Source organism: Hypomesus nipponensis, chromosome 15 (assembly GCF_054491055.1).
Source record: "Hypomesus nipponensis isolate SF chromosome 15, ASM5449105v1, whole genome shotgun sequence".
Taxonomy (NCBI): domain Eukaryota; kingdom Metazoa; phylum Chordata; class Actinopteri; order Osmeriformes; family Osmeridae; genus Hypomesus; species Hypomesus nipponensis.
Genome location: NC_140375.1, coordinates 19,388,371 through 19,415,800, shown reverse-complemented (window position 1 = coordinate 19,415,800; position 27,430 = coordinate 19,388,371). Strand labels below are relative to the sequence as shown.

At 49.7% G+C, this 27,430-nt stretch overlaps 1 protein-coding gene across 1 annotated transcript; it reads left to right on the top strand.

Annotated features, from left to right (window-relative positions):
- The first annotated feature begins 175 nt into the window (after window positions 1–175).
- On the top strand, window positions 176–26,118 carry mtnr1ba (melatonin receptor type 1Ba). Its single transcript, XM_084673814.1, has 3 exons — window positions 176–1,065; window positions 23,256–23,374; window positions 23,801–26,118. Exons 1-3 carry the CDS (start codon window positions 870–872, stop codon window positions 24,548–24,550), a joined length of 1,065 nt encoding a protein of 354 aa, XP_084529940.1. The 5' UTR covers window positions 176–869; the 3' UTR covers window positions 24,551–26,118.
- The last annotated feature ends 1,312 nt before the right edge of the window (window positions 26,119–27,430 follow it).

Genomic DNA, 27,430 nt, shown 5'->3' with positions numbered 1-27,430 from the left:
CAAAACAATAGGCTGCTGCACAATAATTTCAAGATCTTTTTAATACAATTTAGTATCAATTTAGTAGTAGTTATATGTTCAGATGCCAAGAGCGCAGTAGTATTAACCGATATGCCATCCGATTCCGAGTAGGCTAACACTTTCTACATAGACTTATGAAGAATATAGCCTAGTTTTCAGTCGCCGCTCAGCGGATAGAAAATCTAATTTTAATGAACAGAAAGAAATGACTCGTCTGAGCGTGAAACGATCCTCACGATCTGTGCGGTTCGTAAGCTCGGTTTCCAAACACGCATAGAAAAATCCGCCCCCGACATACCCTGAACAACGTCCTACCATCTGGCTCGCGCAGTGTGATTGCGCGCTGGATTCGCAATTTCGAACTGGTCCGATCGCCCAGTTTAATTCAGACGGCGTGGTACTGTGCGAGCGGCAAGGCGCAGCAGACTCGCTCCGTCTGAGCAGCACGGCTCCATGTAAAAAAACTGAAGGAAGAATAAAAAACACGAAGACTTCGTGATAACAGCTGGATTGTCTTCAAATGAGCTGCTATGTATTTGGACAAGGAGCACCCACGTATTCGCCAGTAGCCTTTTCTATCGATAGGGAATAATCAGGCCAACAGTTGACGGGACTGGTATTACTGGCACCTTATAAACAATCAGATGACGGCGCGAGCACTCATAGCAAGTTGACAAACTGCGTGCGTGACAGACACTAAGGAAACAAGTTTGACATTAAGGCTGTCAACCCAGTTTGTAGACGGACCAGAAACGGGCTTGTTGTAGCAGCATGTTCGTCAGAACGGCGTCGGTGTTTAATTGACTGGGACCGGGAGGACATAACTCGGCATCGCTAAGGTTTTCGACATGCCAGAGAATGTTACGTTCCTCAGGAACCGCACCACGGATCCGGAGCACAGCCGCGCGCTGGGACCGGGAGCGCGTCCCGCATGGGTTATCACGGTGCTGGCCACCGTGCTGATATTCACCACGGTGGTGGACGTCCTGGGGAACTTACTGGTCATCATCTCGGTGTTTAGAAACCGGAAACTTAGAAACGCAGGTAAGTAGCTGAAAAACCTTCGTTTAATGTGTGTGTTTCAAGGTAGCATGTGTGTTTCCATCTGTGTGTGTATGTGCACGTGTTTGAGAGCGAGAACATTGTAGCGAGTGCACAACTGGAAATGTGTGTTTAGTGAAAGCATTGCAATCTCATATTGGGGCGTTTTATTTGACTACGCCGTAGCATGTAGCCTTTAATATAACCTGAAATATGGATTGCAAATGTGTCGTTCTCTTGCCAAGTATCTGAATCAGTGAGCCGTCTCATTCACAACCATATAAGAGCCCATGCAGACATGCACTGGATGAATGAGGCGGATCTGAAATGAATGAACGGTTACGCCTCCAACTGCTAAACTGCCCAATTTTGGTTATGTATTACATTTCTTAGGTAGGCTAACCACCAGGTATGTAGCTTTAAATAATTGCTCCTGTCTTCCCGAGGCGTGTTGACTGACTATAAATCAAAAATCTTCTCCGGGACACACCGAGTTTTGTCTTTCATGTTTTCATATTATTTAAATGATTTATCTTGTTTGATGGGTTACACATTAGGCCATGCTGGTAGTTTGCACAGGCAATGACTGTAATGATAATTTAGATGTCCTTTGCTCTGTGCCTTCTGGTAGGCTATCATCAGAAAGCTCCCGGTCTGCACGAGGCGCATACGACAAACTGATTCCACATGTTTCACGAGAAATGTTTCCCATTCTAAAGATAAAAGTAGACATTTTCATTGCACTGTAGGGAGCTATAGCCTATTATTCGAGATATTTGTGATTTGGAAAATGTGCAGGCCGAGATTGAAACACAATGGATTTCTGCCAAAAATATCAAAACATAGGCTGGAAAGTCTAACAAGCGGCACTTAAGTTACTGTGCATTTCCCTCAGTATATTATCAGACCTTCAGAATGACACGACTGTTTTATTTTTGGTAGGCCTAGGGTTTGCTCTTAACTATTATCTATCAGCAGTTTTTTAGTTATTGAAAATAAGGTTTATCTTGGTGTTAAAGTCAAATTCATTTCAGTATGACCTTTCCCCTTTAAGGTCAAATCCCGCTCCTTGGCCGTGATGGCTCGATACACATTCGGAAGCAAATTTGGAGACTCGAGCTGGATGTGTAACTTGCTCTCCCTCGATCTGTAGTTGAGTTTAACAGCCGTCGCTAAACTGATTTAATAGCGCGTAACTCTCGGTTGACTTGCCTTTACACGTGCGCTGCGGGGGGGGGGGGGGAGCCTGTACACCGCGTGGATGCAGCCTAACAACGTGAAGTGACAGTTCGCATTATCTTCCAACACAACACAGTCAGACCAACACAACACACTCAGACCAACACAACACAGTCAGACCAACAACAACATTTGTGTCTCACCTGAGGTGAAGGCTGTGTTTCACATGTTAAGAGTCAGATTTGTTTTCTTGTTCAATGCTACTTTATCCAAACAAAACAGGCCTTTTCCCACTCGTTAGTGGCAGTATTCATGTCCATGTTTCCAATCCGGATCAGTAAATGGGGTAATGGTCTGTCACGCTCTTTACAAGGCAGGGTCACCCTCACGGCAGCGTAGGTTTGACCCCATCATTATCTTCCTGCTTCTGAACTCTGCTCCCGTCATCCCGGAGCAGTTAGGCTACCACAATACAGAGGGTGGGCCAGAGGGTGGCTGTGTATAAATAGCTGCAGTTATAGACTTATCTAATGTAGTTTCATATATGTATTTGTCAAATGTTTTGTGTGTGTGTGTATATAAATATATAAGGCAATTATTCAAATAGAAGATAAATATTTCTAGAATTCCAATGTTGCTTTGGCTACATATACACTTGTTCAAAAAATGCCATTAAAGCCCCTTAAATTGAATTTAATATCGCTTTAGATAAAGCTGGAGTGTGTGTGTGTTGGGGGGGGGGGGTTCAGTGTGTGTGTGTGTGTGTTGGGGGGTTCAGTGTGTGTGCTTGTATTAGTGCAGTGTGTGTACAGTGTGCCTCTCTCTCTGTCTCTGTCTCTTTCCCTCTCTTCCTCGCTCCCTCTGTCTCTCTGTCTCTGTCTCTGTCTCTTTCCCTCTCTTCCTCTCTCCCTCTGTCTCTCTGTCTCTGTCAGTTTCCCTCTCTTCCTCTCTCCCTCTCTCTGTTTCTCTCTGTCTCTGTCTCTTTCCCTCTCTTACTCTCTCCCTCTGTCTCTCTGTCTCTGTCTCTTTCCCTCTCTTCCTCTCTCCCTCTCCCTCTCTATGTCTCTCTCTGTCTCTTTCCCTCTCTTCCTCTCTCCCTCTGTCTCTCTCTCTCTGTCTCTCCCCCCATACAGTGCACCAGCCTAAGTGGTCTGGATTGTCTGTGTGTGTGCTTGATGTAAACGTTGGTATCACTCTGTACCTTATTAATACAACATATGGTTCAGTGTCCCCCACCCTTTCCATCTTACACCCTGACATTCTCTCCCTCCCTCCACTCTCTCTCTCTGTCTCTCTTTGTCCCTCTTCCTGTCTCCTGATTCTCCTCTCTCTCTCTCTCTCTCTCTCTCTCTCTCTCTCTCTCTCTCTCTCTCTCTCTCTCTCTCTCTCCTGTCTCCTGTTTCTCTCTCCTGTCTCTCTTTCTAAAAGGGTTTAATCCCTCTGCAGCTGTTGCCATCATGTATAATTGATGGATTGGTGGTGTAGTGTAGATGTACACTGTGTGTGGACCTGGTCCTCAGAGGAATTCTGGCGGTTAGCTGCTAGCTGTTAGCTTGGTGTGTTGTCTGTGTTTGTGGTTAGATGTTGGCTAAGGGGGTCTCCCTTCCTGTCCTCATCTCTCCTCACCTCCTCCCTCCCGTTCTGAGAAAGGAGGGAGACAGAGAGAGAGAGAAGAGGAGAGAAAAGGTAGATGGACGTGTTATTAAAGGTGCTGTAAGTTGAAAAGGTCCAACATCACAACAACCACAACCGCAATAGATAAGAGAGCCCTCGATTGCAGGTGTACTTGTGCTTACTTGTGTGTGTGTGTGTGTGAGCTTCTGTGCGTGTTGGATTGAATATGCGTACTGTAAGAGTCTTACCTCCACCCTTAACAGTCTTACCTCCACCCCAGCCTACATCCCCCAACACCCTGCATCATATGATCAGGATCTCGTCATGGATTCCTTTGTTTTTGACAAGCCAATGTGTATTCAAGTGTGTGTGTTAGAGAGAATGTGTGTGTATATGTGTGCGTGAGTGATGTCAAGCCATCATAGGTGAGTGCTTGTGTGTGTGGAAGAGAGAATGTGTGTGTGTGTGTGTGTGTGTAAGTGAGTGATGTAAAGCAATCACAAGTGATAGTGTGTCAGTGTGCATCGTCATGTTTTCAGAGATCAAATTAACGTGCCAGTTCTTGTGTATCTCCCCACTTCTCTCTCCGTCCCCCCCCCTCTCTCTCTTCCTTTTTCTCCTGTTTCTCTTGATATCCCTCTCTCTACCCTTCCTCCTTTCTCTCCCACTAAGGGTTGCAGGGTCACCTTGTGTTTCACTGTCATCCCCTCTGTCATCCTTACTGTCATCGCAGCAGCAGGCTGTGCACCCCATCTCCCCCTCTGCCCCCCTCATCACCCCATCTCCCCCTCCTTGCCCTGGTCCAAGGCACTATAGCTACCCCCCCTGTCCTCCCTGCTCCATCCCCCCTGCCCTGCGCTTAGCCTTCCGTTGGCTGCAAGGTGACTTCGAGGCGTGTCACTAATGTGGCATGGTAGAGACACAGCTATGGTTTCACCCTGTGAAAGAGAGTGGGGGGGAGCCCCACATGACAGATACGGAGCTCTGCTTTCACCCATGTGACTCGTGGTGTAACTCTACTCCCCACAAGGGTGTAAGGGGTATTCCCAGGGGGCACCAAGGGGAGGGGGGGGGTCAACTTCCCTCATCATACAGAAGGGGGTTGTGTGAGGGTTTGCCATGAGGAGGGTGTGGTTGTGTGAGGGTTTGCCATGAGGAGGGTGTGGTTGTGTGAGGGTTTGCCATGAGGAGGGTGTGGTTGTGTGAGGGTTTGCCATGAGGAGTGTGTGGTTGTGTGAGGGTTTGCCATGAGGAGGGTGTGGTTGTGTGAGGGTTTGCCATGAGGAGGGTGTGGTTGTGTGAGGGTTTGCCATGAGGAGTGTGTGGTTGTGTGTGTGTGTGAGAGATTTTCCTGGGGAACACCCTCCTGGTGAACATACCCTCGGGTGGAGGAGAGCTGGATGGAGGAGGCTGGGTGGAGTAGGGCTGGGTGGAGGAGGCTGGGTGGAGGAGGGCTGGATGGAGGAGGCTGGGTGGAGGAAGCTGGGTGGAGGAGGGCTGGATGGAGGAGGCTGGGTGGAGGAGGGCTGGGTGGAGGAGGCTGGGTGGAGGAAGCTGGGTGGAGGAGGCTGGGTGGAGGAGGCTGGGTGGAGGAGGGCTTGGTGGAGGAGGGCTGGGTGGAGGAGGGCTGGGTGGAGGAGGGCTGGGTGGAGGAAGCTGGGTGGAGGAGGGCTGGGTGGAGGAGGCTGGGTGGAGGAAGCTGGGTGGAGGAGGCTGGGTGGAGTAGGGCTGGGTGGAGTAGGGCTGGGTGGAGGAGGCTGGGTGGAGGAAGCTGGGTGGAGTAGGGCTGGGTGGAGGAGGCTGGGTGGAGGAAGCTGGGTGGAGGAGGCTGGGTGGAGGAGGCTGGGTGGAGAAGGGCTTGGTGAAGGAGGGCTGGGTGGAGGAGGGCTGGGTGGAGGAAGCTGGGTGGAGGAGGGCTGGGTGGAGGATGGCTGGGTGGAGGAAGCTGGGTGGAGGAGGGCTGGGTGGAGGAAGCTGGGTGGAGGAGGCTGGGTGGAAGAGGCTGGGTTGTGTGAGGGTTTGCCATGAGGAGGGTGTGGTTGTGTGAGGGTTTGCCATGAGGAGGGTGTGGTTGTGTGAGGGTTTGCCATGAGGAGTGTGTGGTTGTGTGAGGGTTTGCCATGAGGAGGGTGTGGTTGTGTGAGGGTTTGCCATGAGGAGTGTGTGGTTGTGTGTGTGTGTGAGAGATTTTCCTGGGGAACACCCTCCTGGTGAACATACCCTCGGGTGGAGGAGGGCTGGATGGAGGAGGCTGGGTGGAGTAGGGCTGGGTGGAGGAGGCTGGGTGGAGGAGGGCTGGATGGAGGAGGCTGGGTGGAGGAAGCTGGGTGGAGGAGGGCTGGATGGAGGAGGCTGGGTGGAGGAGGGCTGGGTGGAGGAGGCTGGGTGGAGGAAGCTGGGTGGAGGAGGCTGGGTGGAGGAGGCTGGGTGGAGGAGGGCTTGGTGGAGGAGGGCTGGGTGGAGGAGGGCTGGGTGGAGGAGGGCTGGGTGGAGGAAGCTGGGTGGAGGAGGGCTGGGTGGAGGAGGCTGGGTGGAGGAAGCTGGGTGGAGGAGGCTGGGTGGAGTAGGGCTGGGTGGAGTAGGGCTGGGTGGAGGAGGCTGGGTGGAGGAAGCTGGGTGGAGTAGGGCTGGGTGGAGGAGGCTGGGTGGAGGAAGCTGGGTGGAGGAGGCTGGGTGGAGGAGGCTGGGTGGAGAAGGGCTTGGTGAAGGAGGGCTGGGTGGAGGAGGGCTGGGTGGAGGAAGCTGGGTGGAGGAGGGCTGGGTGGAGGATGGCTGGGTGGAGGAAGCTGGGTGGAGGAGGGCTGGGTGGAGGAAGCTGGGTGGAGGAGGCTGGGTGGAAGAGGCTGGGTTGTGTGAGGGTTTGCCATGAGGAGGGTGTGGTTGTGTGAGGGTTTGCCATGAGGAGGGTGTGGTTGTGTGAGGGTTTGCCATGAGGAGTGTGTGGTTGTGTGAGGGTTTGCCATGAGGAGGGTGTGGTTGTGTGAGGGTTTGCCATGAGGAGGGTGTGGTTGTGTGAGGGTTTGCCATGAGGAGTGTGTGGTTGTGTGTGTGTGTGAGAGATTTTCCTGGGGAACACCCTCCTGGTGAACATACCCTCGGGTGGAGGAGGGCTGGATGGAGGAGGCTGGGTGGAGTAGGGCTGGGTGGAGGAGGCTGGGTGGAGGAGGGCTGGATGGAGGAGGCTGGGTGGAGGAAGCTGGGTGGAGGAGGGCTGGATGGAGGAGGCTGGGTGGAGGAGGGCTGGGTGGAGGAGGCTGGGTGGAGGAAGCTGGGTGGAGGAGGCTGGGTGGAGGAGGGCTTGGTGGAGGAGGGCTTGGTGGAGGAGGGCTGGGTGGAGGAGGGCTGGGTGGAGGAGGCTGGGTGGAGGAAGCTGGGTGGAGGAGGCTGGGTGGAGTAGGGCTGGGTGGAGTAGGGCTGGGTGGAGGAGGCTGGGTGGAGGAAGCTGGGTGGAGGAGGGCTTGGTGGAGGAGGGCTGGGTGGAGGACGGCTGGGTGGAGGAGGGCTGGGTGGAGGAGGCTGGGTGGAGGAGGGCTTGGTGGAGGAGGGCTGGGTGGAGGAAGCTGGGTGGAGGAGGGCTGGGTGGAGGAGGGCTGGGTGGAGGAAGCTGGGTGGAGGAGGGCTGGGTGGAGGAAGCTGGGTGGAGGAGGGCTGGGTGGAGGAGGCTGGGTGGAGGAAGCTGGGTGGAGGAGGCTGGGTGGAGTAGGGCTGGGTGGAGTAGGGCTGGGTGGAGGAGGCTGGGTGGAGGAAGCTGGGTGGAGTAGGGCTGGGTGGAGGAGGCTGGGTGGAGGAAGCTGGGTGGAGGAGGCTGGGTGGAGGAGGCTGGGTGGAGAAGGGCTTGGTGAAGGAGGGCTGGGTGGAGGAGGGCTGGGTGGAGGAAGCTGGGTGGAGGAGGGCTGGGTGGAGGATGGCTGGGTGGAGGAAGCTGGGTGGAGGAGGGCTGGGTGGAGGAAGCTGGGTGGAGGAGGCTGGGTGGAAGAGGCTGGGTGGAGGACGCTGGGTGAGGCCTAGGGAAGAACTTCACCCTGGGGGCTGTAATCAGCCCAGTGGGATCACTCCCCATATCTCACCCTGGGAGCTGTAATCAGCCCAGTGGGATCACTCCCCATATCTCACCTTCACTCCAGTTCACTTCAGTACATACTCACATTTCCCCCCTCCTCTCACTAGCTCTCTGCCCTCTATGCACTCCCCCTCTCTGTGGCTCCTTCCCTCCTGTCTCCAACCCTGCCTCTACCTCCTGTCTCTAACCCTGCCTTTTATTCTGATGCTGTCTAGCTGGTGCTTGAGTTGAGTGCCATTCAGCTAATGCATGGTTCTGAACCTGATCTCACAGCTCTGGGGCTGCCTGCCTGCAGCAGGACAGGGTGCTGCCAGAGGGGACTGAATCAGACTGGCCTTAACCTGATTCCCTGAATCTACCAGGTGACTCCCACAGATGACCATGCTGCCTGTCTCTGGGGATTTTAGCGCTGTTACCTTAACATTTTACATAAGCAGCATTGAGCAATTTTCCATAACAATATGATAAGTGCCACAGTCTTCTTTGCAAAGACCTGTCACATATAGCTCAGCTGTAAATACTCACGCACATCTTCATATGTGGTCAATATGATCTATGACTGAGAGGGGAGGTGAGAGAGAGAGGGGTGAGAGAGAGGGGTGAGTAAGGGAGGGGTGAGTGGGAGGGGTGAGAGAGAGAGGGGTGAGAGAAAGGGAAGGTGAGAGACAGAGGGGTGAGAGAGAGGAGGTGAGAGAGAGAAGGGTGAGAGAAAGAGGGGTGAGAGAGAGGAGGTGAGAGAGAGAAGGGTGAGAGAAAGAGGGGTGAGAGAGAGAGGGGTGAGAGAGGGAGGGGTGAGAGAGGGAGGGGTGAGAGAGGGAAGGTGAGAGACAGAGGGGTGAGAGAGGGAGGGGTGAGAGAGAGGAGGTGAGAGACAGAGGGGTGAGAGAGGGAGGGGTGAGAGAGAGGAGGTGAGAGAGAGAAGGGTGAGAGAAAGAGGGGTGAGAGAGAGAGGGGTGAGAGAAAGAGGGGTGAGAGACAGAGGGGTGAGAGAGGGGAGGTGAGAAACAGAGGGGTGAGAGACAGAGGGGTGAGAGAGGGGAGGTTAGAGAGAGGAGGTGAGAGACAGAGGGGTGAGAGGGGGGAGGTGAGAGAGGGAGGGGTGAGAGAGGGGAGGTGAGAGAGAGGAGGTGAGAGACAGAGGGGTGAGAGAGGGGAGGTGAGAGAGGGAGGGGTGAGAGAGGGGAGGTGAGAGAGAGGAGGTGAGAGACAGAGGGGTGAGAGAGGGGAGGTGAGAGAGGGAGGGGTGAGAGAGAGGGGGAGGCAGGCATGGTTCATTATGAATGCCTCGCTTCTGGGTCTCCGAGTCTGATCTCGCTGCAGGTCTAACTGTCTGCAGGTCTAACTAGTTGCAGGTCTAATGGGTTGCAGGTCTAAGGGGCTGCAGGTCTAACTAGTCGCAGGTCTAACTGTCTGCAGGTCTAACTAGCTGCAGGTCTAACCGGCTGCAGGTGTAAGGGGCTGCAGGTCTAAGTAGCTGCAGGTCTAACTAGCTGCAGGTCTAACGGGGTGCAGGTCTATCTGGCTGCAGGTCTAAGGGGCTGCAGGTCTAACTAGCTGCAGGTCTAACTAGCTGCAGGTCTAACGGGCTGCAGGTCTAAGGGGCTGCAGGTTTAACTGGCTGCAGGTCTAACGGGCTGCAGGTCTAAGGGGCTGCAGGTCTAACTGGCTGCAGGTCTAACTAGCTGCAGGTCTAATGGGTTGCAGGTCTAAGGGGCTGCAGGTCTAACTAGTCGCAGGTCTAACTGTCTGCAGGTCTAACTAGCTGCAGGTCTAACCGGCTGCAGGTGTAAGGGGCTGCAGGTCTAAGTAGCTGCAGGTCTAACTAGCTGCAGGTCTAACGGGGTGCAGGTCTATCTGGCTGCAGGTCTAAGGGGCTGCAGGTCTAACTAGCTGCAGGTCTAACTAGCTGCAGGTCTAACGGGCTGCAGGTCTAAGGGGCTGCAGGTTTAACTGGCTGCAGGTCTAAGGGGCTGCAATGGTTTGAGACCCAGGCTGAGAGTCAGGGCTGGACTGGCCCTGACATTTTTGCTCAGATCGACCCACCACAATCGGTCAGACACCACTGGAAGCTGTTAAGAGATGTGATTGAGCCAGCCCAGTGTCGGTATGGAAAATGAATCAATGGGCTGTCCCTGCTTTATGGCCGGTCATTGAGCAATTTTACATTTATTAAAATTAAAAGAAAATAAATAAACAGATGTAAAGTTTTATATCTTCAATATCATATTGGCCCGGTATGCCCGATTACCAGTCCAGGTTTCTACTTTCTTGAAAGTAGAAACAGCAGACTCCAACTTCAAGAGATCAGGTGATTTTGCAGCTGAGGGAATACTCCCACAACCTAAACTAGTCAGCTCGATTTGAAAAAGTCAACATTTCTCCTCGCTGCTCGCTGGTGCGTTCCAGGGAGAAATCCTGTTCCGGCTTGGAGAACTGCATTGCAAAAATTGCAATATTGGTGATAAACAACGTTCGCTTGCTTTGAGCAGAGTGGAAATCTTACCGACCCTCCCTTCAGTTTTTTAATGTACAATTTTAAAAACTGAGGTTGATGTGGCGGAGATTTCTTCTTTAACTTTCCTTCTGCTTCTACAGGAAGTGCTTCTGCTTCTACAGGAAGTCATTTTGCTTGTACAGGAAGTCCTTCTGCTTGTACAGGAAGTCCCTCTGCTTGTACAGGAAGTCCTTCGGCCTCTACCGGAAGTGCTTCTGCTTCTACAGGAAGTCTTTCTGATTCTACAGGAAGTGCTTCTGCTTCTACAGGAAGTCCTTCTCCTTCTACAGGAAGTGCTTCTCCTTAACATTGACAATATAGTTGTCTGTTTCGGACAAATGTATATTTTTATTTTAAAATAATTTATCTTAATATTTATTTTATTTTTTATGTTTTAAATGAATCCCAGGATTATTTAGGTGATTTCACTGTTTTGTGACCCAGATCATGTAATAACAAAGTTCACAGTCTATGAACTAAACCATGCCTCTACATCATCATAAAACGTTGTATTTTTTTTAGGCTACAAACTGTCTGCGGTATTGAGCTGTAGCAGACAGTAGGCTGACAGTTTAATCCTTCCCCAAATGACAGATTGTCACGTTGTAGTTCAGCCAAACTCAGTTGGTCCTTTAGTCAGAATCTCAGTGAAAGTTCACGTCATTTTGCTTGTGATTCACAGTGTTTACATTGTGCCCCTCTCCTTTCTCCTCTTATAACCTCACAGTCCTGCTCCCTAGAAATGATCAGTGATCCTTCTTTTCATGCTGATAATGAGGCTAACAACATCTCTCTGATGAAATTGGTTGAAATAAGATCTACATTGTTGACAAAAACCATCAATGATAGACGTCTCCCAGAATAACCACCACAGGCTGGAAGATGACTCTCATCACCAAGATAATTACATCAGATTTTACAGACGAACAGCAGTAATGAAAACCATCTCCTTCGTCCTAACACTCACATAATTGTGTGTTCTGTCAGCCACCAATCTCTGGGTTAGGGTTAGGGTGACTGTTGGAAAAATTGAAGATGTAACATGTTTATCCTGTATAAGAATGATTCTGTGTTCAGTATTACTTGGGTGCAAAGAAAGGCCTAACCCCAAATCTGAGCTGTGAGTAAACATTCAAGACCCATATCTTGGGGCTGAGGACTAAGAAGAGGGGGTTTTGGTTGTTTTAAGGATATACTGTGTGACAAAGACTATAGGTGGAGACGCAAGGTCTGATGACCATTTGTTGACCCTTATGTGAAGGAGCTTTTACGACATCTAGAGATCCTGTTGTGTTTTAATGAGGGTTGATTTTGTAAACACGCACACACTCAAACACGCACGCACACACGCACACACGCACACCAGGTCTATGCAAGGAGCCAAAGAAGAAGAGCAATGGAACATTTACATGCCTTTGTCTTAACCAATGACTGTAAAGAGCGGTTCTGCTTAAATAGCTAGCTAACGCAACATGCTGGCAGACAAACTTGGTAGCACAATGGCGTGTGATGTTTTTGTCTCCTTGTGGGCCGGCCGCAAGCAATAAACTTTCTTAAACTTGTTCACCGACTGACTGTGCAATGCTTGATAGATTAATATTTCTGACAGTGACTCAGCCGGGGAGCGTATTAGCTCCTGCCCGCCAGTAGAACATGTTTGTGTCCTACTTGGCAGCCCGGCCGTGATGGCACTGTGCTCGCCCCCATCTCTCCCCTGGACAGGAAACCAGACTCTTAAAATGAGATGTGGCCAGCTTGTTATGTCCACACAGCTTATTGACAGTCCCACCACCTCCATGATGGGGGGAATAGCTTCTACCAGCCCCCCCCCCCCTTACATGTTGTGTTTACCAGAATATTGATCTCATTGGCCCCAAGGTCTCTGTCTCTTCAAATCTTTTTTCCTCAATATTGATGACCTGGACATATCTGTTGCTGGGACAGTAATCTCCCTTTCCCACCTGGGCTTCACCTGAGCTCCTCCTCTCTCTCCCAGCCCACCTGAACCCTCCAGGACCCTTTCCTTTCGCAGTGCGTCTTTACATAATCCACTTTTTTATCTTTAAGTTGAAATTTTGGACAGTGGGGCTGTCTAGAACAGAGCGCTGAGCTTTTCGTCTGAACAATTATGCTGTTATATAACCAGGCAGAAGTGCTGTACCTGTGATGCATCTGTAGTGTACCAGGCAGACGTGCTGTACCTGTGATGCATCTGTAGTGTACCAGGCAGACGTCCTGTACCTGTGATGCATCTGTAGTGTACCAGGCAGACGTGCTGTACCTGTGATGCATCTGTAGTGTACCAGGCAGACGTGCTGTACCTGTGATGCATCTGTAGTGTACCAGGCAGACGTCCTGTACCTGTGATGCATCTGTAGTGTACCAGGCAGACCCAGCCAGTCCTGGTTGCAGAAAATCTGAGGCGTTCTCAGTGTGACATCATCATGCTGGGGGTCAGGTCCAGTGTGACATCATCATGCTGGGGGTCAGGTCCAGTGTGACATCATCATGCTGGGGGTCAGGTCCAGTGTGACATCATCATGCTGGGGGTCAGGTCCAGTGTGACATCATCATGCTGGGGGTCAGGTCCAGTGTGACATCATCATGCTGGGGGTCAGGTCCAGGCGTGTGGTGATTGGATGCAGCCAGTGTGCTCGGCCCAGTGGGTGAGACATTTGATTGGTCCTTGAAACCAAAGCGATGATGGGGAGTGAGTGTGTCCTATAGTTTAGAGAGAAGTGGTGTCACATATCAATGTCCTGGGGGAGGGGGGGAGGTTAGCAGCCTTTCCTTGACCCTTTGACCTTCAGGACATGTGGGCATTATAGTCTGGCGGAAAACTGGGTCAGAGGAGAGTACTATGTACTGGCAGGTTACCTCAGAGCTGTGCTATGTATTAGCAGGTTACCTCAGTGCTGTGCTATGTATTAGCAGGTTACCTCAGAGCTGTGCTATGTATTAGCAGGTTACCTCAGAGCTGTGCTATGTATTGGCAGGTTACCTCAGTGCTGTGCTATGTATTAGCAGGTTACCTCAGAGCTGTGCTATGTATTAGCAGGTTACCTCAGTGCTGTGCTATGTATTGGCAGGTTACCTCAGAGCTGTGCTATGTATTAGCAGGTTACCTCAGAGCTGTGCTATGTATTGGCAGGTTACCTCAGTGCTGTGCTATGTATTAGCAGGTTACCTCAGAGCTGTGCTATGTATTAGCAGGTTACCTCAGTGCTGTGCTATGTATTGGCAGGTTACCTCAGTGCTGTGCTATGTATTAGCAGGTTACCTCAGAGCTGTGCTATGTATTGGCAGGTTACCTCAGTGCTGTGCTATGTATTAGCAGGTTACCTCAGAGCTGTGCTATGTATTAGCAGGTTACCTCAGTGCTGTGCTATGTATTGGCAGGTTACCTCAGTGCTGTGCTATGTATTAGCAGGTTACCTCAGAGCTGTGCTATGTATTAGCAGGTTACCTCAGAGCTGTGCTATGTATTAGCAGGTTACCTCAGTGCTGTGCTATGTATTAGCAGGTTACCTCAGAGCTGTGCTATGTATTAGCAGGTTACCTCAGAGCTGTGCTATGTATTAGCAGGTTACCTCAGAGCTGTGCTATGTATTAGCAGGTTACCTCAGTGCTGTGCTATGTACTGGCAGGTTACCTCAGAGCTGTGCTATGTATTAGCAGGTTACCTCAGAGCTGTGCTATGTATTAGCAGGTTACCTCAGAGCTGTGCTATGTATTAGCAGGTTACCTCAGTGCTGTGCTATGTATTAGCAGGTTACCTCAGTGCTGTGCTATGTATTAGCAGGTTACCTCAGTGCTGTGCTATGTACTGGCAGGTTACCTCAGAGCTGTGCTATGTATTAGCAGGTTACCTCAGAGCTGTGCTATGTATTGGCAGGTTACCTCAGAGCTGTGCTATGTATTGGCAGGTTACCTCAGAGCTGTGCTATGTATTGGCAGGTTACCTCAGAGCTGTGCTATGTATTGGCAGGTTACCTCAGTGCTGTGCTATGTATTAGCAGGTTACCTCAGAGCTGTGCTATGTATTGGCAGGTTACCTCAGAGCTGTGCTATGTATTGGCAGGTTACCTCAGTGCTGTGCTATGTATTGGCAGGTTACCTCAGAGCTGTGCTATGTATTGGCAGGTTACCTCAGAGCTGTGCTATGTATTGGCAGGTTACCTCAGAGCTGTGCTATGTATTGGCAGGTTACCTCAGAGCTGTGCTATGTATTAGCAGGTTACCTCAGTGCTGTGCTATGTATTAGCAGGTTACCTCAGAGCTGTGCTATGTATTGGCAGGTTACCTCAGTGCTGTGCTATGTATTAGCAGGTTACCTCAGAGCTGTGCTATGTATTGGCAGGTTACCTCAGTGCTGTGCTGGCCTGCCCTTCAGGATGCTCTCAGACAAAGTCGACTCAGAAAGCAAAGCAGTCAGCAGACACATTTCCATTATGTGATTAGATGGAAATGAAGTGTGTGTGTGTAAGTGTGTGTTAGAAAGAGAGAGAGAAACATTAAAAGCAACTAAGTAGAATAATGTACGTCAGCATGTGTAGATTGTGCCATCTGTGTCCCAGACCAGTTCAGGCCAGATCAGACCAGTTCAGACCAGTACATTTGTTGGAGATGTTGCAGATGTTCCAGAACCCAGAAGGCACAGCCGTGGTTCAGGAGGTAGAGACTTGAGCAAGACTCTGAACCCAAAGTTGCTCCTAATGGGCAGGCCAGCGCCTTGCATGGCAGCTCCGCCACCATTGGGGTGTGTGTGTGTGTGTGTGTGTGTGGGTGTGTGTGTGTGTGTGTGTGTGTGTGTGTGAGAGAGAGAGAGAGAGAGAGAGAGAGAGAGAGAGAGAGAGAGAGAGAATGAGTTAATGTGAGGCAAAACATATAAAGCGCTTTGAGTGCCACTAGGATAGTAAAGTGCTATATAGATGTGGTCCATTCTCCATTTATCATGTAGACACACTCTATAGCCACTCCCAACACACAGACGAATACAAATCACACAAAAACACGCACACATACATACAAACATGAACACACAAACACTCACAAACTCGTTTTCTCTTTCCTCAGCATGATTGATTGGGATGTGCTGCCAAAGTCCAGGGGAGGATTTGCTTATTTGCATAGATAATGACTTGTTTGTTTATGGAGATTGACAGTAGTGGAACGTCTGTTCACAGTCAGCCTGGGTGAGACACCACAGAGCATACTGTAGCTTTAAAACGTAATATCTCCTGTTGCCAAGACATAGTTTGTTCTATTTTTATTCCGGATAAACCTGGCTCTCTATTTCTCTCTCTCTTTTTCTCAGTCTGTCTTTGTATATCTCTTTTTCTCTCTCTTTCTGACTCACTGTCTCTGTTTCTGTCCCTCCCTCTCTTTCTCTCTCTCTCTCATTTCCTTTCTTCTTCTGTCTAACTGAAATTGGTGTGCTTGGACTAAGTCTGTGTTCATGTCTCTGGTTCTGAGGAAGTGTCACTCAAGCAGAAACATCCTCTGTCTTCATCTGTTCATCTGCTGGATCCTACTGAGAGAGAGGAGGAGGAGGAGAGAGGAAGGAGGAGGAGGAGGAGGAAGAGAGAGGAAGGAGGAGGAGGAGAGAGGAAGGAGGAGGAGGAGAGAGGAAGGAGGAGGAGGAGGAGAGAGGAAGGAGGAGGAGGAGGAGAGAGGAAGGAGGAGGAGGATGAGAGAGGAAGGAGGAGGAGGAGGAGAGAGGAAGGAGGAGGAGGAGGATGAGAGAGGAAGGAGGAGGAGGAGAAAGGAAGGAGGAGGAGGATGAGAGAGGAAGGAGGAGGAGGAGAGAGGAAGGACGAGGAGGAGAGAGGAAGGAGGAGGAGAGATAAAGAAGGAGGAGAAGGGCACAGGAGTTCATGAAGAGGGAGAGAGAGAGGGAGAACGAGAGAGAGGAGAGAAAGGGAGGGAGAGAAAGAGGAAGGAGAGAGGGGGAGAGAGAGAGAAAGCAAAAGATAGGGAAGGATAGAGAGAACATGGGAGAAATCATTTGCTTTGTCCTTGCTTTCTCCTCCCAAAATGTAACCCTAACCCTCTCGATCACTTTAATATTTCAACTAACATTTAAATGGCATCCGAATGTTTCCTGAATGGCCCCGGGAGGTGTTCCACAGCTACTGTCTCAGATGCCTGAAGGTGCCTGACTACTCTGGATGATATACTCTGCATGAGACCTTGTCATTGTCCCTCCACGCTCACCCACCTCCCCACCCATGTGTGTGAGTGTGTGTGTGTGTGTGTGTGAGTGCGTGTGTGTGTGTGTGTATGTGGGAGAAACTGTGTGTGTGGGAGAGTCAGTGTGTGTGTGTGTGTGTGTGTGTGTGAGCATCTACTCCTCCACCTGCTGGTTTATCTGGTTTCAGAAAGTTTAGTGTCTGGCAGTGAGACAGTTTAGTGTCTGGCAGTGAGACAATTAGGTGTCTGGCAGTGAGACAGTTAAGTGTCTGGCAGTGAGACAGTTTGAGTTTGACCTGACAGACAGTTAAACTAGACTGTTGGTTATGGTGTTTTCACACCTGTCCGTGGGCAGAAAGATGAAAGAAAAGCTCATAAAAATCCACTTCAACGTTAGTATTATCCTTATAAACTGCCCTCCTGTCAGTCCCCACTGCCCTCCAGTCTGCCAGAACAGCTTCAAGGTCATCCGTCATCATTCTGCTTAACATTTCTGCAGAGTTTGATACAGTTAACCACCAAATCCTGCTCTCCAGACTTTCTGAGATGGGCATCACTGGCACTTCACTTCAGTGGATCTCATCCTACCTGTTGGGAAGATCCTACCAAGTCTCCTGGGGAGGCAAAGTGTCAGGCCCCCGCCAGCTCTCCACTGGTGTCTCACAGGGCTCCGTCCTTGGACCCTCCTCTTCTCCCTGTACACCACCTCACTTGGACCAATCATCACCTCCCATGGCTTCTCCTACCACTGTTACCCTGACGACAAACAGCTGTACCTGTCGTTCCCCCGACCGATCCGGGGATCTCAGCTAGGATTGAGGCCTGCCTCACAGACATCTCCGCCTGGATGACCAAGCGACAGTGACCCCCTTCATCCTGTGCCAGGAACCTTGGGGTGACCATGGACCACGAGCTCTCCCTCACAGCCCACATTGCTGCAGTCTTCCGTTCATGTAGGTTCACCCTCTGCAACTCGCTGCTCGCCGGTCTCCCAGCATGCGCAACCCGCCCTCTTCAGAGGGTTCAGAACGCAGCGGCCCACCTGGTCTTCAACCTACCCAGACGCTCCCATGTCACCCCGCTCCTCATCTCCCTTCACTGGCTATCCATCACAGCCCGTATCAGATTCGAGACCCTGGTACTGACCTTCCGAGTGGTGAACGGGACTGCACCTGACTACATCAAGTCTCTCCTCCTGCCCTACACCGCCACCCGCCACCTGCAGTATAATGTCAGGCTCGCTGGCTCAGACGGTAAGATGACCTGTGCCATTAATGAGTAAAGTACCTTTCTACATAATATATTTAGATGTTGGCCCTTCCTGTATTATTAACTTCCTCAAATGGAGGCAGTGAGCTGGGGGTCATGCACACCAACATGGGGAAGCATATGCACTCTATACTATGGAATACTCTCACTTCTCTCTCCCCCTCTCTCTCTCTCCCCCTCTCTCTCTTCTCCCCTCTCTCTTCTCTCTCTTCTCTCTTCTCTTCCCAGTTATCACCACCATCACCTCTTCCCAGTTATCACCACCATCACCTCTTCCCAGTTATCACCACCATCACCTCTTCCCAGTTATCACCACCATCACCTCTTCCCAGTTATCACCACCATCACCTCTTCCCAGTTATCACCACCATCACCTCTTCCCAGTTATCACCACCATCACCTCTTCCCAGTTATCACCACCATCACCTCTTCCCAGTTATCACCACCATCACCTCTTCCCAGTTATCACCACCAGTTATCCTCTGCTATATTAGGATGTTTATTATTATCACCACCATTGTGGTGCATTGTTGTTCCTGCCTCGTGTTGCTGGTAGATCCCAGATCCTCCCTGCAGCATCAGCAAGTCCTCTGCTACCTGGATCCCCCAGGCACAAAGCACCAAGGACACTCAGTGCTGTAATTGGCTCATTAGCCAATTGGAAATTTATGAATTCAAGAAATTTGTCAAATTGCCAAAAGAGCACTACTGACACGTCTTGTCATCCAGGATAAAGCCCACATGGGCCTGTTCCCCCTCCAGTCTTATTAGCATGCTGCGCTGTCATTTCCTGTGGTGATGTCATGTGTTCTGCCCTCTCCTATTTGGCCGGTTGATTGGTTTCCTGTCTGAGTGATGGTGAAAGCTGTGTGCTAAGTGTTTCAGTATCAGTGTAGAGCCTGGGATAGGAATGCACTTCAAGAAGCAGGGGTGTATTATGGGACCATTACAGGGGTACACTGCATACTGCAAAGACTGCATCACAGGGGTACACTGCATACTGCAAAGACTGCATCACAGGGGTACACTGCATACTGCAAAGACTGCATCACAGGGGTACACTGCATACTGCAAAGACTGCATCACAGGGGTACACTGCATACTGCAAAGACTGCATCACAGGGGTACACTGCATACTGCAAAGACTGCATCACAGGGGTACACTGCATACTGCAAAGACTGCATCACAGGGGTACACTGCATACTGCAAAGACTGCATCACAGGGGTACACTGCATACTGCAAAGACTGCATCACAGGGGTACACTGCATACTGCAAAGACTGCGGCCTCAGAGGGATTTTATTACTTGTATTATTGTTTTTATTGATTTTATGTAAAGCACCTTGAGCTGCAATTCTTGTATGACATGTGCTTCATTAAAGTCTTATTATTATTATTACAAACTATTACATGGTAAAGCTTAGTTCACACATTGACATTCAGTTTGATTGTTTTTGTTTTGTCCTTGACTGACCCTCAGGTGGTTTGGTAGCTGTGCTGTGTCCTAAATGATAGGTTCTGACTTGTGTCAGCATAATCTCACAGCCTGCTGTGTTTGTGTGTTTCCCTCGCAGTCTGTCTGGTCCAGCCCTCGTTTCCTGAATCCTGTAACTGTGAAGGGTGGTTTCCACGGTTACCAAGCAGGTCCCCCAGTCTCCCCCCCAGCCTCCCTCCAGCCTCCCCCCCAGCCTCCCCCCAGCCTTCCCCCCAGCCTCCCCCCAGCCTTCCCCCCAGCCTCCCCCCAGCCTCCCCCCCAGCCTCCCCCCCAGCCTCCTCCCAGCCTCCCCCCAGCCTCCCCTCAGCCCCAGCTCCTGAGGTTAACCTTACATAACACGCCAGACTTACATCCAAACTCACATAACTGGGAGGAAACATAACCTTGATTCATCCACGAAGATGGCCAACAGCTGGGGATTATTTCCCGAATGAGAAAGATATAAATGTATGAGTCCGCATGTATATGCATATACACTGAATGTGTGTGTGTGTAGATACTGTATACTGTATATATACAGTTGGTGAACAAATATTGATACATTTCTCTCGAGTCACTTTACACACTGTCACTTTTAGCTCAATGTTGCACTAACTGTACCCCACTTGTCTTAGGTTAGTATAGGTCTTGTCTTAGGTTGGTATAGTTTTTGTTTTACTTGTTTTGTATACTTTTTTTTTTTTTTTACTACTTTTTTTGTATATTAGGATGTTTATTATTATATTTTTATTTTATTGTATTTTATTTGAGTTTACCATAGATGTAGTATAGTTTTAGTTTTACTTGTTTTGTATACTTTTTTTGTATATTAGAATGTTTATTATTATATTTTTATTTTATTATATTTTATTTGAGTTTACCATAGATGTAATCTATGTTCTTAGTACATTTAGTCATTTACATTTAGTCATTTAGCAGACGGTCTTATCCAGAGCGACTTACAGTAAGTACAGGGACATTCCCCCTGAGGCAAGTAGGGTGAAGTGCCTGGCCCAAGGTCACAACGTCATTTTTTGGCACGGCCGGGAATCAAAGCCCGATGCCCTAACCGCTCAGCCACCTGAGGCTCAGTAATTATGTGTCATGTTATGCTTGGTAGCTTGCGTTTCCTTGTTCAATGAATTTCAGTGCCCAGTCTGACCTTGTGTTGTTCTGTGCACCTGACAATAAAAAACTTGAAACTGAAATCCGGTCAGGCTGTTCGATGTCCATGAAAACACAAAAAGGTTGCGTCATTGATGACTCCTTTATGAGCGTATATAGTGTGTTTTTGTATTAATGTATTAATATGATGTGAGGTCCAGTCACAAGCGTGACACTAAAACAGCTCATAGTAATGATGACTTTTTACTTAGTATATGTCAAAGTCCACACCTCTTTAGCTTGAGTGAAAAATAGTCTTTTTTTAAATGAGTATCTGTACTTCTATTTGAGTGAATGATGTGTGTACTTTTGCTATTTCTGGATAGTAGAGATGTGATGGCACAGATGTGGTGGTTGTGAGGGTAGAGATGTGGTGGTTGTGAGGGTAGAGATGTGGTGGTTGTGAGGGTACAGATGTGGTGGTTGTGAGGGTACAGATGTGGTGGTTGTGAGGGTACAGATGTGGTGGTTGTGAGGGTAGAGATGTGGTGGTTGTGAGGGTACAGATGTGGTGGTTGTGAGGGTAGAGATGTGGTGGTTGTGAGGGTACAGATGTGGTGGTTGTGAGGGTACAGATGTGGTGGTTGTGAGGGTAGAGATGGAGACATGGAAGCAAGACAGAACACATTAAACAAATCTTCTCTTCAGACCAGCTGTGCTATGTCGGCACGAGAATCAATGTATGTGTTATGTGGTGGCTATCGTTCCATTAAATACCTGGAATATTATGGGCCAGAACAGCACAGGACTTACAGACAGCAAGTGCACGATTGCCTTCATATACAGGACTGAACCCATGCTCTGCAATCTAAATGCAAATTCCACAAAAGTAATGTAATAACGCATGGAATTTGACATGTAATTAGATATTTTGGCCTGTCATGGTAAACATGATTGACATAAATACTGGAAAACTCTGGAAGGAAAATAAAAGTAAAAGACTGATTTCAGAGAAGTACTAAAAGATAAATCCTTGTCAGTCATGGTTTGCCCTGTAGGGATGAGAGGGAGGGAGGGATGAGAGCCCTTAGTAGAACACACGATGAGGAGAGGGAGGGATGAGAGCCCTTAGTAGAACACACGATGAGGAGAGGGAGGGATGAGAGCCCTTAGTAGAACACACTATGAGGAGAGGGAGGGATGAGAGCCCTTAGTAGTACACACTATGAGGAGAGGGAGGGATGAGAGCCCTTAGTAGAACACAAGATGAGGAGAGGGAGGGATGAGAGCCCTTAGTAGAACACACTATGAGGAGAGGGAGGGATGAGAGCCCTTAGTAGAACACACGATGAGGAGAGGGAGGGATGAGAGCCCTTAGTAGAACACACGATGAGGAGAGGGAGGGATGAGAGCCCTTAGTAGAACACACTATGAGGAGAGGGAGGGATGAGAGCCCTTAGTAGAACACACGATGAGGAGAGGGAGGGATGAGAGCCCTTAGTAGAACACACGATGAGGAGAGGGAGGGATGAGAGCCCTTAGTAGAACACACGATGAGGAGAGGGAGGGATGAGAGCCCTTAGTAGAACACACGATGAGGAGAGGGAGGGATGAGAGCCCTTAGTAGAACACACGATGAGGAGAGGGAGGGATGAGAGCCCTTAGTAGAACACACGATGAGGAGAGGGAGGGATGAGAGCCCTTAGTAGAACACACGATGAGGAGAGGGAGGGATGAGAGCCCTTAGTAGTACACACGATGAGGAGAGGGAGGGATGAGAGCCCTTAGTAGAACACACGATGAGGAGAGGGAGGGATGAGAGCCCTTAGTAGAACACACGATGAGGAGAGGGAGGGATGAGAGCCCTTAGTAGAACACACGATGAGGAGAGGGAGGGATGAGAGCCCTTAGTAGAACACACGATGAGGAGAGGGAGGGATGAGAGCCCTTAGTAGAACACACGATGAGGAGAGGGAGGGATGAGAGCCCTTAGTAGAACACACGATGAGGAGAGGGAGGGATGAGAGCCCTTACTAGAACACACTATGAGGAGAGGGAGGGATGAGAGCCCTTAGTAGAACACACGATGAGGAGAGGGAGGGATGAGAGCCCTTAGTAGAACACACTATGGCTGGCTAACACAATCCCTGACTCACACACTTCCTTTGTCTGGAAGAATCAGGATTGACATAATTCACATTTACATTTTACATTTTATTCCCTTAGCAGACGCTTTTATCCAAAGCCACGTACAAACGGTGCATGTCAAAGTACAGCTCAAGGATCAGAAAGAGTTCTGACAGCATTTTCATGGTCTGTATTTAACATTCACATCACAGTCACCACACCTCTTCTTCCAGGCGCTGTGAACACAAATAACAATCTTAATGACAGTATGACATTGTACAGCGTAAAACAACATCACATCTGAAGTACAACATCGAGCCATTCCATGGGTGCCATCTCTTACGGGAAACACCATCTCAATTACAACATGCAGAGAAAAGACGCATTCTCAGGTCTCACTAAAGAACTGTTGTGCAAAGTGCTGCTTTTGTCCTTAAGGCCAAGAGAAAGATCTTCAGGTGAACCTTGAGGTGGTGTTGCCTGTTTGTGTCCCCCTAGAGCAGAGAGGAGTGATGAAATATGCTTTGTGTTTAGAGAAACATTCTTGATTGATTTCTGAGGGAACAGTTTACACTTCCGTCACACACCCCTCAAATGCTCTTAGTTTCAATGATGAACCTGTCTATTATTTTTCTCCCCCTCCTTCCCTCCTCCCCTTCCCCCCCCTCCCCCCACCCAGGGAACGTGTTTGTGGTGAGCCTGGCGTTTGCTGACCTGGTGGTGGCTTTCTACCCCTATCCTCTGGTGCTCTACGCCCTCTTCCATGACGGCTGGTCACTAGGAGAGACTCAGTGCAAGGTCAGAGAGTCTGAGTTACTGTCATAGAGGTAGTGTACTCTCCAAGGTCAGAGAGTCTGAGTTACTGTCATAGAGGTAGTGTACTCTCCAAGGTCAGAGAGTCTGAGTTACTGTCATAGAGGTAGTGTACTCTCCAAGGTCACCGTTTGACCTGTCTGTCTGTTGACCTGTCAGTTACTTATTTGCAGAACTGTCTTAATACCTTCGTTCTTTGTTTATGTTTCCCCTATCCATCCATCATTCCATCTACTGTCCATATATCCATCCTATGGATCTGCTGTGCTCTGCCACTGCTACTTGTCTCTGTCCGTCCCTCCATCAACACCTCCATCTCTCTCTCGTTCCCACTCTGTGTCCCTCTGTCTATCCTTCCCTCTCTGTCTCTCTCTTCCCTTCCCTCTCTGTCCCCTCCCTCCCTCCGTGCAGGTGAGTGGTTTCCTGATGGGTCTGAGTGTAATAGGATCCATCTTCAACATCACCGGCATCGCCCTCAACCGCTACTGTTACATCTGTCACAGCTTCACCTACGACAAGCTGTACAGCTACCGCAACACCCTGCTGCTGGTGGCGCTCATCTGGGCTCTCACCCTGGTCGCCATTGTGCCCAACTTCTTTGTGGGCTCGCTGCAGTACGACCCGCGTGTCTACAGCTGCACCTTCGCTCAGGACGTGAGCGCCTCCTACACCATCACCGTGGTCGTCATCCACTTCTTCGTGCCCATCGCCGTGGTGACGTTCTGCTACCTGCGGATCTGGATCCTGGTGATCCAGGTGAGGCGGAGGGTGAAGTCAGAGGTGCGCCCTCGCGTCAAGCCCAGCGATGTCAGGAACTTTGTCACCATGTTTGTGGTGTTCGTCCTGTTTGCCATCTGCTGGGCACCGCTTAACTTCATCGGGCTGGCGGTCGCCATCGACCCCGAAACCGTAGCGCCGCGCATCCCTGAGTGGCTCTTCGTGGTCAGCTATTTCATGGCATACTTCAACAGCTGCCTTAACGCCATCATCTACGGCCTGCTCAACCAGAACTTCCGCAAGGAATACAAACGCATTGTGACGTCCATGTGGAAGCCACGCCTGTTCTTCCAGGAGACGTCCCGCGGGGGCACAGAGGCCGTGAAGAGCAAGCCCTCGCCTGGACTCAACAACAACGAGCAGGCTAAGGCTGAAACCTTGTGAAGGTCCAGGCTTTCTCCTCACCTCCCCTGACCCTCCCCTATTTACCTGGCCCTTTTCCACCTCCTCCTCACTTTACCTCACCCTGCTCCTCTTCTCTTCTCACCCTCCCCACCTCACCCTTATCTTGCATCCTTTCTCTCCTCCTCACCTTCTCCACTCCTCACCTTCCTCCTCTCCTCCCCCTCTGTGTTCCTGTCGATGGTAGGGTCCCCTCCCCCTCTGTGTTCCTGTCGATGGTAGGGTCCCCTCCCCCTCTGTGTTCCTGTCGATGGTAGGGTCCCCTCCCCCTCTGTGTTCCTGTCGATGGTAGGGTCCCCTCCCCCCTGTGTTCCTGTCGATGGTAGGGTCCCCTCCCCCCTGTGTTCCTGTCGATGGTAGGGTTCCAGTTCTGATCTCTCTAACTGACTGCACCGCTGTGCTTCGTCAAAGCCTCAAGGAACTCCTGTGAAGGAATGTATGAAGACCGTGATGACCGGCCGTGCTCCTCACGGCTGTACGAGTGCCATTCATGAAGCGTTCTAACTTAGTATGTCCACCTCAGGCTGCCTATCTACGCTCTGCTGGAGCTTTATGCATTTCTAAATGGAAGCACCAAAAGTTGTATTTATTTGTTTTTACTTCCTACACTGTTGAATCCATTGATATCCGTCTCCAAGGTGTTTAAACGAAGCTGTGTGTCATGCCAAATTACATAGCTTCGAAAGTGAGTTCCCCTTTAGTTTTTTTTAGTACATAGTTCATATGACGTGAAATAACTTACCAGTGTGGAAATGTCTCAAAGGAGCCTCAAATTCTTACTATAATAAAGGTGCCTACTTCTTTCCGCCTCAAACTAAAGATTTGCCAAAAACAAGCTCTGATCACCGCTGGTGGTTAGGCGGGTCGGTAGTTTGGGCCAGTCAGGACCAGCTTGAACCTGGCATGGAGTCAGAGGAATGAGCAGAGGGATGAGCAGAAGATCAGCTGCTGGTTGTGATGTTCCGATCACCTTGAAAAGAGCCCATTCTGAAATATCATCATTGGTCCTTCAAAAGCACAATAAAATCCATGTTCACTCGGAGACCAGTGTACAAATGCAGTTTACACAGTTCACTTGTACTCTTAGTAATTACGACAAATAAACATTTTCTATGCATTTAACACTTCATATCATTTACCTTAAACACTGCTGAGGACAGCAGTAATCAGTGCTCTATGCTAATAAAGCTACTGCTGTTGTGAAGTTAATCTTAGTACAAAAACCAAGTGAATGATTCTGTCTCTCTGACCTAGTCCCTGTGACTCTGCATCCACCATGAAGAAGAAGGTGCATGAACTGTTAACTGCTTTGATTTCTTTTTTTGATGTTCATTTAGCTTTTTTCTGAAGAGATGAAATGGTTTCTGGTTGCCATGCAACATGCTGTTTAGTGTGATGAGGAGGAGGATGAAGATGAGGAGGAAGAGGATGGGAAGGAGGAAGATGCTGTTGTGGAACCATGTATGTCTGCATGTAAGAGCACTGGGAAGACCAGCTACAGACATGTCTTGGTTTAATGAAGAAAAAAGAAGAAATGCATAGTATTTATTTCTGTGACTTACATTAAACATTGATAATAAATTAGATTTAAAAAGTTGTTGATGTAAAGATCTAAATGTTCATTAAAAAACTTTATTTTTAAATTTGATGTTTTTTTTGTATCCCATTGTCAGTAAACATTCACCATACTGTAAGCATGATGAATTCAGTGTTCTAAAGTATTTTGAGTATGCGTTTCCATGAGATGACCGTAACCTCAACCTTTGATGTATTCACCTCTGGGTCTAGAAGGACTGGGATTAGTGTTCCTGGACCCTGAACCAGAGGTGGATTTCACAGGGCAGCTATGAATAATTGAGCCAGTAACACATTTTTATGCAGTGCTACTCTAGCACTGCCTTATGAGTTTACCCTGCTTGTACCAAATGCAAATCTGCTCTCTAGAAGGTTTCCAGACCTGAAATCACCCTGCCCCCACCCTGCCCCCACCCTGCCCCCACCCTGCCCCCACCCTGTCCCCACCCTGCCATCACCCTGTCCCCACCCTGCCATCAGGAAAGAAAAATTGCCACCAAGAAGTATGGCTTTCAATCATAATACCTGGGCCCCCCTGTATGAGCTGGGGTCTGGGGTTGGAAGAACACAGAGAGAGAGAGAGAGAGAGACAGAGAGAGACAGAGAGAGACAGAGAGAGATAGAGAGAGACAGAGAGAGAGACAGAGAGAGACAGAGAGAGACAGAGAGAGACAGAGAGAGACAGAGAGAGAGACAGAGAGAGGCAGAGAGAGAGACAGAGAGAGACAGAGAGAGACAGAGAGAGACAGAGAGAGGCAGAGAGAGACAGAGACAGACAGAGAGAGACATAGAGAGAGACAGAGAGAGAGACAGAGAGAGAGACAAGGGGGGCAGAGAGAGACGGAGAGAGACAGAGAGAGAGAGAGAGAGACAGAGAGAGACAGAGAGAGACAGAGAGAGACAGAGAGAGAGAGAGAGAGACAGAGAGAGACAGAGAGAGACGGAGAGAGACGGAGAGAGACAGAGAGAGACAGAGAGAGACAGAGAGAGAGACAGAGAGAGGCAGAGAGAGAGACAGAGAGAGACAGAGAGAGACAGAGAGAGACAGAGAGAGAGAGAGACAGAGAGAGGCAGAGAGAGACAGAGAGAGACAGAGAGAGACAGAGAGAGACAGAGAGAGAGACAGAGAGAGACGGAGAGAGACGGAGAGAGACGGAGAGAGGCGGAGAGAAGCGGAGAGAGACGGAGAGAGACGGAGAGAGACAGAGAGAGACAGTGAGAGAGAGAGACGGAGAGAGACGGAGAGAGACGGAGAGAGACAGAGAGAGACAGAGAGAGACGGAGAGA